Here is a 19,407-nt window from a genome sequence, read left to right on the forward strand (position 1 = left end):
GAAACATCATGCATGCCGTGATGGAGGCACCTACTATCTCCATCTAGAGGCTTACACAATTTCCCTTCTACCTCAGAAATAAAATAATAACTAAAAATAAAAACCCTCTCACCACTGAAGCCACTCTAATCTGACTCTGACACAGATGCAAGCCATAAACCGAATAGTTACACAATGTTAAAGAAGGGAATAAATCATTTCCAGACCATAATCAAAGATGCATAAAGAGCTTGAACAAGAAACTGCTCTTGTAATAGGATAAAGAGCAAGCCAGTTTAAATGGGGAGTCTATTAAAGCTATGTAAACAAAGATCACAGCATCGTTCTACATCTTTTTCAAGTAGTATTTCTAGCTGCAATTAAGGAACATCTCTATCATTATGAAGTGATTCATCGTCATTCGTCCGGCCCCACTTCAAACACGCATCCACTTTCTTAAAAACGTTAAATCGGGCTAAAATCTGAACCTTCTTTGTGCTCCAACACAGCGCTCATCTAAGTGATGTCTGCCACAAAAGCTATTTCAAGAATCAAGCCAAGAAAAAGCTACGGAGGTGTAAACAAATCGCCATGTCGCCATGGAGACAAGCCGCTCAAATGTGTTTTCCATACCTACTGCTCTCCCGGTGCTCAGCGAGCATCCCTCTGTGTTGTCGACGCAACGGCAATCCAGAGGCAAAGAGGAAAATAACGGTCCCTTAGTCTGTGGGATACAACTCCGGGGAAGGGAAGGAGCTCAGCACTTACGAGTCATGATGCGAATGAGTGGAGAGCCGAGGCTTTTACTGGCACAGCCAATAAGAGCTGAGTGCCAATGAGAGGAGCAGCCTGCTGGGACTGGCACAGCTGATCCCCCCCTGACACCAGCTGTACCATGAGGACCGATCATGGGAGGGGTGGCTTGTGTCACGCCAGGACGTACCATCCGAGTTCAACCATGGGGGAGAGAGAATGTGTGAGAGGGGGGCGAGAGCCTCCAGGAAAATCAGCTGGCGACATTTAAAAGGTGATTACATTTTGATCCTTACTTGTTAATCCACTATCAGTGTACTCCATTGCAATACTGCCATTACAGAAGGATCCAGGGTGCAAATGAGCCCTCTAAACAACCACAGTCTGATTCAAGACAAGAGATTATCTGGTTATATTAAATAAGGTCGGTCTATAAAGAAGAATTTATTTTACAAACAAATTATTAAATAAGATTCATAAAAATCACTATTTATTATATGTACTTCATTCTTTAAATTTCAATTCACATTATATGAAGAATAATTGAAGATAAATGTCATTCCTGGTTGTCCCTGAAACATACCGTTTATTCTCCATAGAGTGGGTCCCACAGATTAGGGGTTTTGAGAGCTTTGATTGTTTTACAACTCTTTAAAGGTTAAGCAGCAGCTCTATGAAAGTGTCAAACAAATAAATACAGTGGAACTTGTTTATTGATCGTCAGAAAACATGTTATTTCTTACTAATTCAAGGAATAAGGTTTAAAAGACCGTTCCCCCCCCCCCCCCCCCACTTAATTTTTGCACTTAATTTAATGCAAAATGACGAAAAGGTGTGTTGTTTGTGGCTGCAATCATTCAATGTACAGTGGGACATCTGTGCACAAATGGCCCAAAGATCCCAAAATATCCAGAAAATGGACTAAATTTGTCCACTTTAAACGGGCACTTTGGAAAGGACCATCCGCTCACTCCGTTATCTGTAGCTCATTTCACTGGCGCTTTTCCAACAACATGGGCATGTAAGGACACCAACGAAAGGTGTTCAAGAGCCTCTGTAACATGGAGGTAAACAGGGTAAGGACGTGTACTTCGCCTGTTTTAGTTGGTGTTAGTTAATGTTAGCTTGACTTGCTAAACTCAGTGGCTCAGATTATACTCGGCTACGTAGCTGCATTACGGAGGTTTATAGTGTCGGATGAATTCGAGTTCGACTTCGATCACATTTACAAGAATAACGGTACCTCTAAATTTGAGTTTAGCTTATTGCTAGGCTATTGTCATGAATAATGTTGGTTATTTAGCTAGCTAGATACTGTCATAACAGTCAGTCATAACGGTGTTTTACCGCGGCGTTGTTTAGCTGTTGTCCACCAGTGACGTCACGGTCGCGTTCAAGAATTTCCGTAGCGAGCTTGGGTTTTTCCGTCAATTTAATAAAATTGTCAGTTTTAAAGCAAATTAAGCAGTTATTTTCATTTTAATTCATACTTATATCTGTCAGTAACTACAATAATGTGAAATACTCATGGAGGTCCATTAAGTGGTGCTTAGTCTTTAAATGGCAAAAATTACAAACATGATGTGTTTTGATAACGATCATTGTCTATTTATGAGCCAGTTGTTTTTAGTTTCAGATATGTCATTGCTTTACAACACTTTAAACTGCAAAACCTATGAGCAGGAGTTGTTTAGTGTTTTTCAAAGTCAATTCTGTTTAGTTTCAGATCCTCAATCAGCTGCTTAGATAAACCTCCGGCTTAGTGCAAGCAAAAGGCACAGAGATGTTTGAGGGCTCACATCATTTACTGTGCTCTGGAATTGACTACACCTGCCTTGGATTAAGGCCTAACGGTTCAAGTAAGTTGAGAACATGAACAGGCCACAATAAATTAAATCTATGCGGATGTTGTACTAACTTCTTTTCACAAGAGGCGCCCAAGCCTGTCTTCATAAACAATAATGTTTATTAATCAAACTGGGATGAGACATCTGGACAGCTACAGCTTCTTCTCCACTGCAGGGCCAAACATTTTGAGCAAAGAGTAACTGCTCCAGTAGTGTTTACACATGGACACGGTTCCCTGTGGAACACTTACCATGCTTAGCTGAGTTTCTGAGCCCGTGAACCATCCTGGTGGGTTGTCTTATGTTAGCGTAAGGTTTCTCTGACTGGTTCCACTACAGTTGTCTAAGGTACCTGGAAACAGAAACTGTAACTGGGCTCACAAGCTCTGACCAGCGCAGAACAGCGCAACATGGACATGGTAATCGTTTGGGCTTGCAGTAGGAAAGAGGCCAAAGTCTGACAACCTGTAACTATGTTTGTGAAGTCAGTCAGTTGTTGTCATGACCTGGATTTGTTCTACCCTGAGCCCACGTGAATCGGAGAAGTACATTAGAGGCACAATATATAACCGCCATTCCTAGGAAAACCACTATAAACAAAACAAACTCTCAGAAAACCACCAGGACCTGCTATTTACTGAAGGCCATTCTGTTTCATGACATGGTATGGAAACCAGCCAGCAGGATACAGAAATGAGAAGTGAATTTCCTTTCCAGAACTGGAAGGACAGATACACCACAAATGTTACTCCACAACCAGGTTAACCCAGATCACCAGATATGTAATCGGCATGATCACGTAAAGAACCCAGAGAGTTAAAAGTACAATCTACTCTACCCAGTCGCTCTGTGTCAGAAGAAAAGTAGATGATCCCCTAAAGATTGTCTAAACATATGAACTGGGAAACATCTGAAAGAGCAGCCACTGAAAACCACTGAAAAACAGAAAGGGAACTGTCTCTCTTCAGCTTAGTTTCATTGTTAGCACACAGTCATTTTAAGCTCCAATGGCAAATCATTGGTGCTCAAAGGCCAGACTTTTTTTGCTGCAACAGCAAAGACTTTGGAATAATGAAATCATGTTTTTTAATGTATAACATGTCAGTGTAAGATGCACATCATAAAAAAACAAGAGTAAATCTCGGAGGACTGCAGCACTTTCAGAAATCCATTCACAAGATCAAGCCTGGCAGTCAACACAAATATATACAACCTACGGACGTTTTTTTTGCATTCTTTAATGCCTCTACTGAAAATAAACAGAGGAACAGACCATAATATAATCTGTTAAGAGCATCATACAGTGATAAAATGACAGGCCTGGTTCTTAAATAACAGACTTGTAGATTCCCAAGTAGGCATCAAATATTAAACACTTATTAAGTTGGTGTTGTTTATGTTCCATGGAAAGACCTCAAAAGTACAGGCTGCTTTCAAACTTGTCCAAGAGATGACAGGACCAAGACCAAACACCGTGACAAAGCTAGATCTGCATTTAAAACTCACTAATCTAGTCCCTTCTACCACAGGGCTAGTGCCGAATGCATTTGTATGCCTCTATTTCTGTGAAATGACAAGGTCTGAGGTTCACTGCTCTATAAGGGGTCACAGCAAATCAGTACTGATGTGTAGAGTAGAAACTGAAACTTGAGGATAACCCCAACCCCCTAAAAAGGGGGTGCAGGGGTGGCAATAAGCCCAATATAAAGTCGTAACCAATGCTAGTCTGAAACAGTGAAGCCCAAGAGTACATCTCCAGGGTGGTGGTAAGTATTTTGGGCCACAGCCTGTTCTTGAGCAGCATGGTATCCTTGTCCTGGAACACATCCAATGTTATGACTGTGGAATGAAGGGATATTGCTGCAGTGACTTAGCACATAAGACACTAAGGTGGTCAGTGTCTGGCTGTGCTAGATGGCTAATTTTACAGACTGTAGCTAGACTATATTTTGTTTAGACGCAGCTATCGGCCTGTGGCCTGGCTGAAGAAGACATCTACCAAATAAACTTACTTGTTAAGCCTACTGCTCTCCATTTTAAATCACATTAAAAAAATGTAGCACTTAGGAGCCATAACAAACTACAGGGCCAGAGGTTTGTGAATATTTCTTCAAATATTAAGAGTTAGACGGGACGTTCATCCCCCATAACTCTCCAGAAAATGCAGTTCCAAGCCTCCATAGCTCCCAGCTCTTTCTGGAGGGATCCATACCCCTCTAGTCAACACTTGACACTGAACAAGGTGAACTCAGGGTCGTACGCACGCAGCTGGATGATCCAGAGTATCCCATTGTGTTTCATATTTTAAATGGGTGCCTGTTAAAATAGAGCTTAATCCGCTGGTTTTAACGGATGCCTACGAACGTTTTGGGCGTCCAGTGGATGTGAGACGAGCTGAGATGAAAATGCACCTTTCCAAGATACTGAGTCATATCCTTCAGTCCTGAAATCGATGCTGATGGTTTAGAACACTTGCAATGTAGTGTAAGTTTAATATTTACATTCTTTAATAAGAAGGGGACATAGAGGTGTATAAAAACCTCCAGCCAGGGCCAGGAGATGAGACTTCTACTAGTCTAATACCATCTAATAAATGTATAATACCTCTCTGAGTTCTCATACTGCAGGCCAACTCTTACGTCCAATAGTGCTCTTTTACACAACTGTAAATAACAGATAGTAATAGTAAGTTACCTCAGATTATGCTCATAAAAACACACTCCTGGTTCCTACACATTGTGATCTACTCAGTTGATTTCACTCTTTTTGGTGTGACAAACTTCCTATGTCTGTGAAATACTCAGATTCTGACTCTGTTATTTTCTTTCTATAATAACAGGAAAATATGAAGCTGTATAAACCAACACTGGGCCCAGACTGGAGCTGGACACACAGGGTCTATAAGGTTATTCCTTCAAATTGAGCAGGTTAACTGTAAAGAAAGGTAGGCATTTAACAGGCAAGGCTTCTAATTTAATTAATATATATATATATATATATATATCTTAATTTTAAGTAGGCAGAGTAACTACTAGCAGATGACAATTTCCAACGTACAATTACATTAGACAGTGGCTACTACTACTACTACTATCACAATTCTATTAGCAGGCTACTGAGGCTAGCTGCCGTGTAAATGGCTGTGTTTCTGCTACAGACAGTTGGTAAATAAATACAACAAGCACTCCTAGTTCAAGGAAGATTTACCTGAATCCCAAGTGTGTTGTTATAGATCAAAAACCAGCAAAATGCCTGCTTCTGTGGAGCTGTTTTTCGTCCATTTGCGCAGGGACAGAGATGCTATCGAAGCTAACCTAAACCAAACCACAACGCCGAGTTTTTTCCACCTCCACCAGCCTTTTCCTCCCCTTTCCTGAAGCACTCCCTTGACAAAAGCCAAAGCCAATGCTCTGTAGACCGCACCAAATCTATAAAGCACGCACTGAGACGTTTACAGTCTCGGAAAAATGCGAAAAAGCCAACCGAGCTGCCCCCTACTCGGTCCCTCTCAATATCAATGGACAACGTTAACGTTAACTCACCACAGCAGCGATAGGATAAATGTCGGTTAAATCCCGGGCGTAAACACTGGCTCTAAATACGCGGCGTTAACGGCGCTTTCCTTGTCCCCTTTCCGTCCATGACCGACTCAGGACTAGCCGCAGTGTTTCACGTCTCCGCAGAAGGGAGCTAGAAGCCATGTTTAATCCCTGCCATCCCGAACACAACAAACACAGAGATCCCCTCTCTCTCTTCCAGCGCCGCTCAGGCTCTTGGGCGCCCACCGAGCCCTGCTGCTCAGCTCAGGAAAACACACGGGAAACAGCGACACCTGCTGGACGGCTACAGCACTACAGCTCTGCCTGTACACCCCTCACCATACTGTGAAAGAAACACTAGCTAGTATTTTTAGCTTGTAATAGGGAGAATAGGGACTCTGTTGTTGCCACACCGGTCTCAGCACTTGCAGAAACTACACTATGTATCTTTTAGAGGACGACCACTACCACCCTGCCTCACTTCCTTCCACACTGCGAACGCAGAAGGCCAAAACAAAATGAGCTAATTTTACCTAGTGTTCCCTTAATCCAAACCAGTCTTCAGGCTTAGGTCAACACATCTGATCCCTCCCTTTATTTAGAGACACTGTATTTGTTTCACTTCTTTTCTCCTAACGTTACCTGCTGCTACTGTATTAAGCAATAACATACAATCACTGCGCTGGCTACTAACTTTGACTACATTTTTTCATGTGATTTCTATGTCAAAGCAGGTTATGTGTTTACATAATTTAACATTACTCAGTGCTGTCACTGCAATGTCGTTTCTATGTGTGTCAGCCCTGTATTTATTGTTTGTCCTTGAAAGTATTGCACTGTCTGTCCTCATTGTTGTGTCTGCACCCGTGTTCTGTGTTGCACCATGTTCCTGGGGCAACATTCTCTGTTCACTGTGCATGTGTGTATAGCTGGAATGATAATAAAGCCTCTGGAACTTAAAATAACCTGTTAATTCCCTTATGATAAGGTGTCCCGTCAATTTAACAGTTCCCTTAGTTTAACAATTTACATAGCGTCACGCCCACTGAGTAAACCCCTCACAAATTAGTTATAATAATAAGAGACGTTATTTTGGGACCACAAAAATGGCTATACCCTAATATGACCCCAAATCTATGTAATTGAGTCCATTTTCACTGATATTCAATAAATACATAAAATAAACTAATAAATGAATACATAAATATTGTTATTAAAAATCAGACATCAAAACCTTGAAACAAATTTGTGCATTTTATTTTATTTATTTGAAAAAAGAATTCTGAACAACTGTGATGAAGGTCCCAACAGAAAAATACACGTATTGCAGGTAATAACAGCTGTGAGATTCCAAGACTAACATTAACATGGTCTAATGAATTTATTGTACTCTTGTTTGATGCAGCCAGACACTGTGTGAAAGAAGTGCCTCCCAGGTGCCATTAGGTCAGTCACTATCTCTGTGTGGTTCACTTTGGGCAGGAGATACAGGGAAACTGTGATAGAGTGAGACGTGAGAGCCTCTGAGAATTTCAGTGATGACTCCACTGGAACGATGATGTCACTGGTGCCGTGGAGTAATCCAACTGGAGGGACTCTGCAGGAATTGACACAAGGCAAAGATGTCAATGAGGGCTACAGCCATGGGACAAGAGGGTCCATATGGATGCAGTTGTCTCAAAACTGTCTAAAATATAATTTATTCATTCTTTCATTGTCGGTAACCCTTATCCAGTTCAGGGTCGCGGTGGGTCCAGAGTCTACCTGGAATCATTGGTTGCAGGGAAGGAACACAATCTGGAGGGGGCGCCAGTCCTTCACAGGGCAACACACACACTCACACACACACCTACGGACACTTTGAGTCACCAATCCACCTACCAATATGTGTTTTTAGAGCGTGGGAGGAAACCGGAGCACCCAGAGGAAACCCACGCGGACACAGGGAAAACACACTACACTCCTCACAGACAGTCACCCGGAGGAAACCCACGCAGACACAGGGAGAACACACCACACCCCTCACAGACAGTCACCCGGAGGAAACCCACACAGACACAAGGAGAACACACCACACTCCTCACACACAGTCACTCGGAGGAAACCCACGCAGACACAGAGAGAACACACGACACTCCTCACAGACAGTCACCCGGAGGAAACCCACGCAGACACAGGGAGAACACACCACACTCCTCACAGACAGTCACCCGGAGGAAACCCACGCGGACACAGGCAGAACACACCACACTCCTCACAGACATTCACCGGGAGGAAACCCACGCAGACACAGGGAGAACACACCACACTCCTCACACCTGGATAGGGGCTAAAACCCACAACCCAGGGACCCTGGAGCTGTGTGACTGCGACACTACCTGCTGCACCACAGTGTCGCCCTCTAAAATAATCAAAAATAATAATAATACTAAGAAGAAGAATACATGGCATTTGTACAGCACTTTTCAAGAACCAAAGATGTTTACAGAAAACACTAAAGCAGCACTACATAAGATTTGATAAATTTGCTTTAAAAGAACTGTCTTGAAATCAAAACTAGTGGTGGTGGATGGGTGGAATACTGTCAACTGCCAAAAATTACACTGCAGTTTCTGCAGTGTTGAGTCTGGAGTAGCAATGACAGAGGCTCTATTTTCCCTATTACAGCTCAGCGAAGCATCGCTATGATTTTGAAGCTGTTACTTTAGATAAAATCTTACCTAGTGCTGCTTTAAATATGGCACCTTTAGAGCATTGCATCTGTGGGAAAATACATTAAATTGAGTTATTATGTGCTCTGGAAATGTCTTTAAGCAAAAGTTGTATCATTCATGTTGACGTATTTGGTGCCATCGTCACACTTCTGCTCAAACCACCTCACTGATAATACCAGGGGATGAAGTCATTGCAGTTATTACTATAATTCACATTGGCGGCAGGTGGTGGCATTGTGGTTAGTACTTTAAACCCCAGGCTAGCACCGCTGTAGAGTCAGAGACATGTTTAATTATAAACAATGAGTCAATGCGTTCCAGCAGACACCAAGGTACTTGTGTGAATCTGAAAAAAAGGGAAGCTTTTATTTTCAGCACATTTTTTTCAGCAAAACCTTTTTTTTTAAAAACCAACCAATCATTAAAGTGCTACCCACATTCTTAGTCATGAATCATTCATTCTGAAACTCCAAAATCTAATCAGAAGTCCTTAGACATTACAAATTATTAATTTGTAAAAGTGTACATATTTAATAATATATTTATAATGCAACTCCGTTTTGTTTTCAATTAAATGTACTTCAAGATTTTTCTCTATCAACTGAACTCTTGAAGAAACTTGGAGAAACTTCCTTGAAGAATGAAACCCACACAGACACAGGGAGAACACACCATACTTCTCACAGACAGTCACCCGGAGGAAACCCACGCCGACACAGGGAGAACATACCACACTCCTCACAGACAGTCACCCGGAGGAAACCCACGCAGACACAGGGAGAACATACCACACTCCTCACAGACAGTCACCCGGAGGAAACCCACACAGACACAGGGAGAACGCACCACACTCCTCACAGACAGTCACCAGGAGGAAACCCACGCAGACACAGGGAGAACACACCACACTCTTCACAGACAGTCACTGAATCAACTGAACTCTTGAAGAAACTTGGAGAAACTTCCTTGAAGAATGAACCAAAAGAAAACCTCAAGTGTTGGTGTAGTGTAGTGTAGTGGGTAACCACCCCACTCTACACCAATAACTGTCTTTGGGCAAGACACCTAACACTGCATTACTCTAGCTCTGTAACATGAAAGGACTTGAAGTCCCTCTGGACGAGAGACATGAATATAATAAAGACAGAAACTGTCTTACTTCATTACAAGTAAAGAAGGAGTTCTCCTGTAAAGAAAAGGTAATTTTGGGCATCACCATTGTGTGCCATAGTTTACATTAAAATGTAATTCTCAAGTCCCTTTTTTATAACCATCTTTCTTTCAGTTTGACCGTTGCTCTCTGAAACGCCATCTTGACTAATACAACTCTCTCCTAGCAGGCATCAGTTCCTCTTTACTGCACAAACCTCAAATGGTTCAAAGGTCAGCGGCTCATCTCCTCACTCACAGCTTGCTCACACAAACACATTACACCTGCTCTCTAAATCTTCACTGGCTCCATAATAAATACTGCATTCATTACAAAAGTCCTGCACCTTCTGACTCTCTAATCTAATTTCCTTTTGTTTTAATACTTATCTTGTAATTTGTTGTTTGCTTGGTTTGTGGCAGCTGTGGCCATAAGGTTAGAGAAGTGAGCTTGAGGTCGAAAAGTTGACTGTTTAATTCCCAGGACCGACAGGAAACAAGTTAATCCACGACCAAACCCACAAAACCACTTCTCAGGTGCCTAGGTTGTTGACAGCCCACTGCTCTAGTTGTGTGTGTGTGTTTGCTGCCCCTAGTGTATGTGAAGAATTACTCAGTAGTATATGTTTTTGTATTCACTACCACTAATAGGTTAAATGTAGAGAAGCAATTGCTCTAAGGGGAATAATAAAGTGACACGTCTGTTCTGTCTCCTCACGTGTGATGCTCTGTTTGATCTGTTTAAACTAAACTAGGTGGTATTTTTACCTTAAAGGCTAAGCACCACTTAATGGACCTCCATGAATATTTCACATTATTGTAGTTACTGACAGATATAAGTATGAATTAAAATGAAAATAACTGCTTAATTTGCTTTAAAACTGACAATTTTATTAAATTGACGGAAAAACCCGAGCTCGCTACGGAAATTCTTGAACGCGACCGTGACGTCACTGGTGGACAACAGCTGAACAACGCCGCGGTAAAACACCGTTATGACTGACTGTTATGACAGTATCTAGCTAGCTAAATAACCAACATTATTCATGACAATAGCCGAGCAATAAGCTAAACTCAAATTTAGAGGTACCGTTATTCTTGTAAATGTGATCGAAGTCGAACTCGAATTCATCCGACACTATAAACCTCCATAATGCAGCTACGTAGCCGAGTATAATCTGAGCCACCGAGTTTAGCAAGTCAAGCTAACGTTAAATAACACCAACTAAAACAGGCGAAGTGAGTGTCCTTACCCTGTTTACCTCCATGTTACAGAGGCTCTTGAACACCTTTCGTTGGTGTCCTTACATGCCCATATTGTTGGAAAAGCGCCAGTGAAATGAGCTACAGATAACGGAGTGAGCGGATGGTCCTTTCCAAAGTGCCCGTTTAAAGTGGACAAATTTAGTCCATTTTCTGGATATTTTGGGATCTTTGGGCCATTTGTGCACAGATGTCCCACTGTACATTGAATGATTGCAGCCAAAAACAACACACCTTTTCCTCATTTTGCATTAAATTAAGTGCAACTTCTAGAGTTGTTGTCCACCATCTACGTCACAGGCAAGACGCCTATTAGAGTTTCCCAACACCGTTGGGGGGGGGGGACCAACGCTCTTTTAAACCTTATTCCTTGAATTAGTAAGAAATAACATGTTTTCTGACTATCAATAAACACAAGTTAGGAACTCAAACTCCACTGTATTTATTTGTTTGACACTTTCATAGAGCTGGTGCTTAGCCTTTAAAGTTACAGCTTCACAATCATTGTGATGCTTCACTGACCTGTAGTAGGGAGAATAGAGCCTATGTCATTGCAATTCTGTAAGTTTTGGAGGAAGATAGGAACCCACCCTCCCCTCCCCTCCCCCACTGGTTTCAAGTCAGTGCTGTAAAAGTAAATTGCACTCTGCAACTACAGGGGGAGCCAAGGAGCAAAAACAACAAATCTACATACATCTTTTAAGGCAAATTAAATAAATCTATATAAACATCTATAAAGGCTTATTCTACTAAGTATCAGTTCTCATAAAATCTGCTTTAGTAGTTTCACCCTAGAAAGCCTTATAAAAATTGCCATTTGCTGGAATAACCCTATAAAGAGGCTTATGTAGGGCTCATGTAGCCTAAGGAAATGTGACCTAGACTAAAGTATTAATGTTTTTGAAGTATGGACAATATCCATATGTCCACAAAAATATTCTTCATCACTTAATTCTTAATCATGAGAACCACAAGACATTCTCACTTCTAGCTCAAAGCTCATACCTTTTTAACTGGTTCTTGTTCAGTTTCTGAAGTAGAAGTGTAGGGGAGTAATACTCAAAGTTCTCCTCGCCTTCCATGGCTTTGTGCATCGCAGAGACGTATTCCACCCCTCGCGTTTGCTCATGTTGATAATGGTCCATGACATCGTACACGCCACTCAAACCTGCAGTGGAGAAAGACAATAATAAAATGGCTTCCTTATTCACAGGCAACAAAAGCAACACTGAAATAAGAGTCACTCTCAGCTCTCTAGCAAGAACGGTAAAATAAAAATGGAGTTACCTATCATCCCTTTAATTGAGTTTGTAATTTCTCTCTGCTGGAATTGATCAATGGACAACTCCTCTGCGCATTCCACCAGAAGCAACATGGTCAGGGCACACAGATGAGCTCCTGCTGAATGGCCTATTAACACAATGTTGTCCTACACACAGAAACATAAAGAAAAATATAGACAAAGCTAAATAAGCTACTTTTAGAAGGTACATATTATACCTCTTGCTCACAAGTTACCACAGGTCTGTGTCTTAATAAAACATCTATGACCTGCTTTGGTGAAAATACCACAAGGACCAAACCACATGGCAGCGTTCTCCCCATCTAATCAGCCCTGTTCAAAATGACTTCTTCCAGCAACTGTTCCTTTAAATGATAATGAGCGTCCATTTACCCTGCCCCCAGTGCACAGCAGTGAGTCACCAGGAGCAGAAGCTCTGGTTTTTCACTTGGCTCTTTTTCTTCTCTGTTCTCATGTGTCAGTTTTTACTCAGTGCTCTTATTTAACCTCATTTTTGTGCTCTCACATAAATGCTGGTCCAGTGCTGAGACTGGAATTGAGGGGACAGGACAATTTTAAAGTGCAAGCACTCCACGTTATACACAGCAAAAAATTCAACATTCATTCATTCATTATCTGTAACCCTTATCCAGTTCAGGGTCGCGGTGGGTCCAGAGCCTACCTGGAATCATTAGGCACAAGGCGGGAGCACACACTGGAGGGGGCGCCAGTCCTTCACAGGGCAATAAAAAAATTGAACACCGCAGTTTATCCGATGTTTTCTCACTCAGGCATGCCACAGAAATGGACCATGTGATTTTAATTCACAGTTTACAGAGCCCCTAATTAATATACACATCAACTGATCAAGTCGTTTCTTCACATTTCCCCTTTAAGAAATTCCTTCATTCATTCATTATCTGTAACCCTTATCCAGTTCAGGGTCGCGGTGGGTCCAGAGCCTACCTGGAATCATTGGGCGCAAGGCAGGAATACACCCTGGAGGGGGCGCCAGTCCTTCACAGGGCAACACAGACACATATTCACTCACACACTCACACCTATGGACACTTTTGAGTCGCCAATCCACCTACCAACGTGTGTTTTTGGATTGCGGGAGGAAACCGGAGCACCCGGAGGAAACCCACACAGACAAAAGGAGAACACACCAAACTCCTCACAGACAGTCAACCGGAGGAAACCCACGCAGACACAGGGAGAACACACCACACTCCTCACAGACAGTCAACCGGAGGAAACCCACGCAGACACAGGGAGAACACACCACACTCCTCACAGACAGTCAACCGGAGGAAACCCACACAGACACGGGGAGAACACACCACACTCCTCACAGACAGTCACCCGGAGGAAACTCACGCAGACACAGGGAGAACACACCACACTCCTCACAGACATTCACCCGGAGCGGGAATCGAACCCGCAACCTCCAGGCCCCTGGAGCTGTGTGACTGTGACCGTGCCGCCCCCTTTAAGAAATTAATATATGAGATAACTTCAATATTTTATGGCGACTGCATAATCCCGTGTCTTCATTACACACATAAAAGGCTAAAAATAAAGGAAACCCAAATACTCATAAGCGTGTATAAATGTTTTAACATTCATAGCAGACATTAATCGCTCTCGTAATTGAAACTAATAAGAATCATTTTGTATATAAGAAGTAACAGTAATAACTTGACAGAAATCAGCTACTCACTTTGTCAAGATTGAAGGAATGTCCATTCTCTCTCACCCATATCAGACTGTCACATATGTCTTGAACCATATTTAAAACATTACCCTACGTAGAAGCACAGTTTATAGTAAATGCTTCGGTATGAGTCACATCAGTCTATGGCTGGAATTTCAGAAAGTACAAGCAATGACAAATCAATGAGGATTGAAAACACGCAGCTTACCTTTGGATATATTGAATAATCAGGGCAAATTACAGATGCACCAAGCTCTTTGGCCATTTGCAGAGCAAGGAGACAGTATGTGGACCTCTCTCCTGAGCCCCAGGCTCCCCCATATACAAACACTACCACTGGAATTAGCTCAGTATCTGATGGGTCCATGCTTGGTGAATGGTACAAGTCAAGTTTGTTGCCTCTGCGACCAAAGGTGATGCCCTGTATGCAAGAAAACGGTCAGAAACAAAAATACTGAAAGAGACAGCGTCTCATTTAATCTGTGTAAAAACATCATGTGAGCATTACAAATTAAACTCGAAATAATCAAACGTCAGGATGCAGGATGTATTTTCTGCTGACACTGAAAGATTAAATCATACCGTATGAGGTCCTGTCAGCTTTAATAAAACAAGCCGTCCATATCAGTGCTCTCATGTCTCAGGTTATATGTCTATAACACATTCATTACTGATGATGACAGAAGACGAAAGCCTCTCATACAGGGGCTTACCGGGAAGAAAAAGACTCACCTTCACGCAATGCTTATTATTGTCAGCATTCTTGTACCATGACTTCCACTGGAAATACAGCTTGCTGTACTGCAGATACTTCAGCTTTTCCAGCAGAGCTCTTGTCAAACTATATATTCTCCTAAGGAACAGATTTGTTTGTGTTTAGCTTTGTTTAATGTTTAGTGTTTAGCTTTGTTTAGTGTTTAGCTTTGTTTAGTGTCTAGCTTTGTTTAATGTTTAGTGTTTAGCTTTGTTTAGTGTTTAGCTTTGTTTAATGTTTAGTCTTAGCTTTGTTTAGTGTTTAGCTTTGTTTAGTGTCTAGCTTTGTTTAATGTTTAGTGTTTAGCTTTGTTTAGTGTTTAGCTTTGTTTAATGTTTAGTCTTAGCTTTGTTTAGTGTTTAGCTTTGTTTAATGTTTAGTGTTTAGCTTTGTTTAATGTTTAGTGTTAGCATTGTTTAGTGTTTAGCTTTGTTTAATGTTTAGTGTTTAGCTTTGTTAATGTTTAGTGTTTAGATTTGTTTACTGTTTAGCTTTTTTAATGTTTAGTGTTTAGCTTTGTTTAATGTTTAGCTTTGTTTAATGGTTAGTGTTTAGCTTAGTTTAGTGTTTAGCCTTTTTTAATGGTTAGTGTTTAGCTTTGTTTAATGGTTAGTGTTTAGCTTTGTTTAGTGTTTAGCTTTGTTTAATGTTTAGAGTTTAGCTTTGTTTAATGTTTAGTGTTTAGATTTGTTTACTGTTTAGCTTTTTTAATGTTTAGTGTTTAGCTTTGTTTAATGGTTAGTGTTTAGTGTTTAGCTTTGTTTAGTGTTTAGCTGTGTTTAGTGTTTACCTTTGTTTAATGTTTAGCTGTGTTTAGTGTTTAGCTTTGTTTAATGTTTAGTGTTTAGCCCTGCTTATAGTTTAGCCCTTGTGTTTAGTGTCCCTCTGTCTAGTTTCCTTTAAGTTATTGTAATAAAGCCTCGTGCATATACCTCAATCCCTTACTCATTGACCACTCCTACACACCCCCATTATTATAAGACTAATCTTTCTCTGTTTTAACAAGCTGCCATTTGCACTGTATTAAAATTTCATAATAAACTGACCAATAGAAATGGGCCAAAATGTACTTGGCAAAAAATCTTGTCCCATTACCACCCATTCAAATTGACCATTTAGGAGATCTGTCCATAAAGGGATGGTATGCTAATAATTATTCCAATGTTGATATTACAGAAATGTGATGTGTAGGGAAACAAAGACTCACACGAAGAATCTAGTCAAATCTACTGCAGGTCTAATGCAGGGTATGTTATAAGTAACTGTAGTAAGTAACAATATAATCCCAACAATGAAGAGAAGCTTGTTCATATTGTTGAACCATTTACCTGGGTTTGATGGCCTCTAAATACTTTTTGTAGCCTGGCTTATTGGGCAAGCCATACAAACACTGGACGACCAAGGAGATGCTGTATGGAAGGCCCACAAACAGCACACCAGCAGCCACTGGAAGGGCCACATGGTACTTGACCCCAATCCTGAAAACAAAAATATGTATCAATACTCCACTGATGTGTGTACATTTCAGTGAGATCTGATGATGGTGTTAGGTCAAGGACATAGCTCTAGTGTTTTATAAAAGAGATATTACAAGCTGTATACACACACTTCAATGTCTGTGTCCAGAAAAATTAGGCTCTGGACATGGAATTTACTTTCTGTATACCCATCCTTCTTTTCATGCAGTAGCCACCTTAAAAAACTTATGCTCAAAGGCACTAGGACCCCTACATCTGTCCATAACATAAGTTATTAACTTACATTTTTATATGTAAAGTGCTTCTTGTGGTCGTCGAAGGTTTACCTACATGAGATGGCAGAAAAGAGCAAATACAAGACATCAGGGCAGACATAACTATGGCAGAATAATAAACATGTGAATATCACTTCTGATGGTTTAATCTCTTTAGCTTATAATGAAACATTGTAAGTGTATGGGGAGGGTGGGTTCGAGTCCCGCTCCGGGTGACTGTCTGTGAGGAGTGTGGTGTGTTCTCCCTGTGTCTGTGTGGGTTTCCTCCGGGTGACTGTCTGTGAGGAGTGTGGTGTGTTCTCCCTGTGTCTGCATAGGTTTCCTCCAGATGAATGTCTGTGAGAAGTGTGGTGTGTTTTCCCTGTGTCCGCGTGGGTTTCCTCCGGGTGACTGTCTGTGAGGAGTGTGGTGTGTTCTCCCCGTGTCTGCGTGGGTTTCCTCCAGGTGACTGTCTGTGAGGAGTGTGGTGTGTTCTCTCTGTGTCTGTGTGGGTTTCCTCCGGGTGACTGTCTGTGAGGAGTGTGGTGTGTTCTCCCTGTGTCTGCATAGGTTTCCTCCAGATGAATGTCTGTGAGAAGTGTGGTGTGTTTTCCCTGTGTCCGCGTGGGTTTCCTCCGGGTGACTGTCTGTGAGGAGTGTGGTGTGTTCTCCCCGTGTCTGCGTGGGTTTCCTCCAGGTGACTGTCTATGAGGAGTGTGGTGTGTTCTCCCTGTGTCTGCGTGGGTTTCCTCCGAGTGACTGTCTGTGAGGAGTGTGGTGTGTTCTCCGGTTTCCTCCCACAGTGACCCTGAACTGGATAAGGGTTACAGATAATGGATGGATGGATGTAAGTGTATGATTCTACGTAAGCAGGGTAAAAGGTGAACGGATTCACCGATATTCACAATGTTCCTACACACGTCTGCCAATGCTGATACATACACAGAAACATAAAATACATTTTTTAAAAGTTTTTTTTAATATTAAAATAATTAGGAATGACATCCACCTGAATTAACATCACAGAGAAAGGTTATAATTACTTGGAGTAAAGTGGGTAAAATTCAGAAATGTTTCTTTAGTGTCTGAGTATTTGTGGACACCTGCTTGTCCGACATTCCTCCTAAAGTCAAGTGTATACAGATACATAGATAGTTTGTCTTTGTTTCTGCAACAAGGCCAATAACAGCTTCTGCTCTTCTGGGAAGACTTTACACTAGATACTGAAATATTTCTTTGTATATTTGATGGCATTCAGCTGCAAGAGCATGGGGTCAAGTCCAGATGTTGGATAATGAGTTCTGGATTACAATTATAATTTCTGCTAGTGTTTAGCTATCTCGTGTTTCTGAATCATCGAGAAAAAACTATTCTTAGACATTTAAATGAGCTATTTTATAGAGGAATTAAAGATTGTTTCCCATATCTCTCCAGCCCAGCACTTAAGTCCATATACTTAAATAAATCTGATGATAACTGCTTATAGAATAGTGAATATCTATCATAAACATACGAAGAATATTTAATTACGGTCAGAGGCTTACCGTTTAATTTGAATTACGTTATTTTTACAACTTACCACCACACGTACGAAAAAGGTCAGAAACCACTACAGAAAGCCCACGTCAAAGTGTATAACTTTAACATTTCAGCGACTAACGTTTATAAAAAAGAAAATGGAACATTAGCAGCAAATTAAAGGCAGTTGTATTTCTGTTTAAACCTATTTTCTCTGTGGGAATGAAGGCTTCACCGTACTCAGAGAGAACATATCCGCAATGGCAGTGTATTGTCGTTGGTGACGTAGACTCCGTTTCTTTAAGCTAATTGGTTTAAGTCAGCACGTAGGCGGGACAAGATCTACATTGAGCGTTTCCATTGGCCCGGTGGTCGTCAGTCAAACTTCAACAGGCGAAAATTGAAATTTCTTAGACGTTTACCTGTTTGCACTGATCAGCCATAAGATAATGACCACGCCCTCGTTATATTCACTGTCCACTTTTTTTTTTAGTTTTTTTGTAGTTGTACTGTTTCTGACTGTAGTTCCTCTGTTGCTCCGCCCTCTGTTCTTTAATGGTCAGGACCTACACAGGACCACCACAGAACAGATATTGGGTAGTGGATATATTTGGTTTTTGGATTATTCTCAGTCCAGCAGTGACTCTAAGACGTTTATAATGACAGCAGCACTGTTGTGACTGATCCAAACATAGGAACCAATAAGGATTTTATGCCCAAATAAAAAGATAAGACATTTGACCAGCTGTCGGTCACAGGCCCTTAGAATCACTCTAAGTGTCCCCTATATGGTGACCCTGCATACAACGCACACTAACACAGCACCACCACATCAGTGTACCAAAGTAATTATACACACATTTATATTTTGCAAAATATTCTCAGAAGAAAATCTTATTACTTTTAAATAGATGTGCTAAAATGAACAGGTTGACTTCACTTGTAAACGTACTTAGTTTTTTTTATTTATTTTACATTGTGTTGGGAACATGATTTGGAGAGATGTGCTGTGTTTATTGATTTTTACCTTCTTGTTTTGGACCAACACAGCTCCAGGGACCTGGAGGTTGTGGGTCCGAGTCCCGCTCCAGGTGACTGTCTGTGAGGAGTGTGGTGTGTTCTCTCTGTGTCCGCGTGGGTTTCCTCCGGGTGACTGTCTG

The 19,407-nt window shown here is 41.4% G+C and overlaps 2 protein-coding genes across 9 annotated transcripts in view; both read right to left on the reverse strand.

Moving 5' to 3' along the window:
- LOC136676233 (WD repeat and FYVE domain-containing protein 3) overlaps positions 1-6,324 on the reverse strand; it is a 100,256-nt gene extending 93,932 nt beyond the window's left edge. For 7 of the 8 annotated variants that reach the window (XR_010796266.1, XM_066653085.1, XM_066653082.1 and 4 more), the window contains exon 1: positions 613-762. Coding sequence is in view for 6 of the 8 variants with exons in the window: in XM_066653085.1 (XP_066509182.1) it covers positions 613-641 (29 nt within the window). In the remaining 2 variants the exon portion in view is untranslated. Of the gene's footprint in view, positions 1-612; positions 763-6,121 lie in introns of those variants that run through there. The other variant, XM_066653084.1, reaches the window with a different exon arrangement.
- Positions 6,325-7,374: 1,050 nt separating this feature from the next.
- Positions 7,375-18,504, reverse strand: LOC136677350 (uncharacterized). The gene is made up of 10 exons (XM_066654877.1): positions 18,488-18,504; positions 18,309-18,384; positions 16,759-16,801; positions 16,326-16,475; positions 14,976-15,096; positions 14,452-14,664; positions 14,250-14,333; positions 12,532-12,673; positions 12,250-12,412; positions 7,375-7,715 (listed from the first exon to the last, which is right to left on the reverse strand). Coding segments are annotated over exons 3-10 (1,110 nt in total). The 5' UTR covers positions 16,761-16,801; positions 18,309-18,384; positions 18,488-18,504; the 3' UTR covers positions 7,375-7,480.
- Between the last annotated feature and the right edge of the window lie 903 nt (positions 18,505-19,407).

Source organism: Hoplias malabaricus, chromosome X2, assembly GCF_029633855.1.
Source record: "Hoplias malabaricus isolate fHopMal1 chromosome X2, fHopMal1.hap1, whole genome shotgun sequence".
Classification (NCBI taxonomy): domain Eukaryota; kingdom Metazoa; phylum Chordata; class Actinopteri; order Characiformes; family Erythrinidae; genus Hoplias; species Hoplias malabaricus.

What these genes read in the sequence shown, in the direction of transcription:
- LOC136677350 (XM_066654877.1), bottom strand. An exon ending in CTCAATTAAAGGGATGATAG is followed by an intron (nt 12,413 to 12,531) that starts GTAACTCCATTT and finishes TCTCCACTGCAG; the next exon opens with GTTTGAGTGGCGTGTACGAT. An exon ending in AACAAGAACCAGTTAAAAAG is followed by an intron (nt 7,716 to 12,249) that starts GTATGAGCTTTG and finishes CAATTCCTGCAG; the next exon opens with AGTCCCTCCAGTTGGATTAC.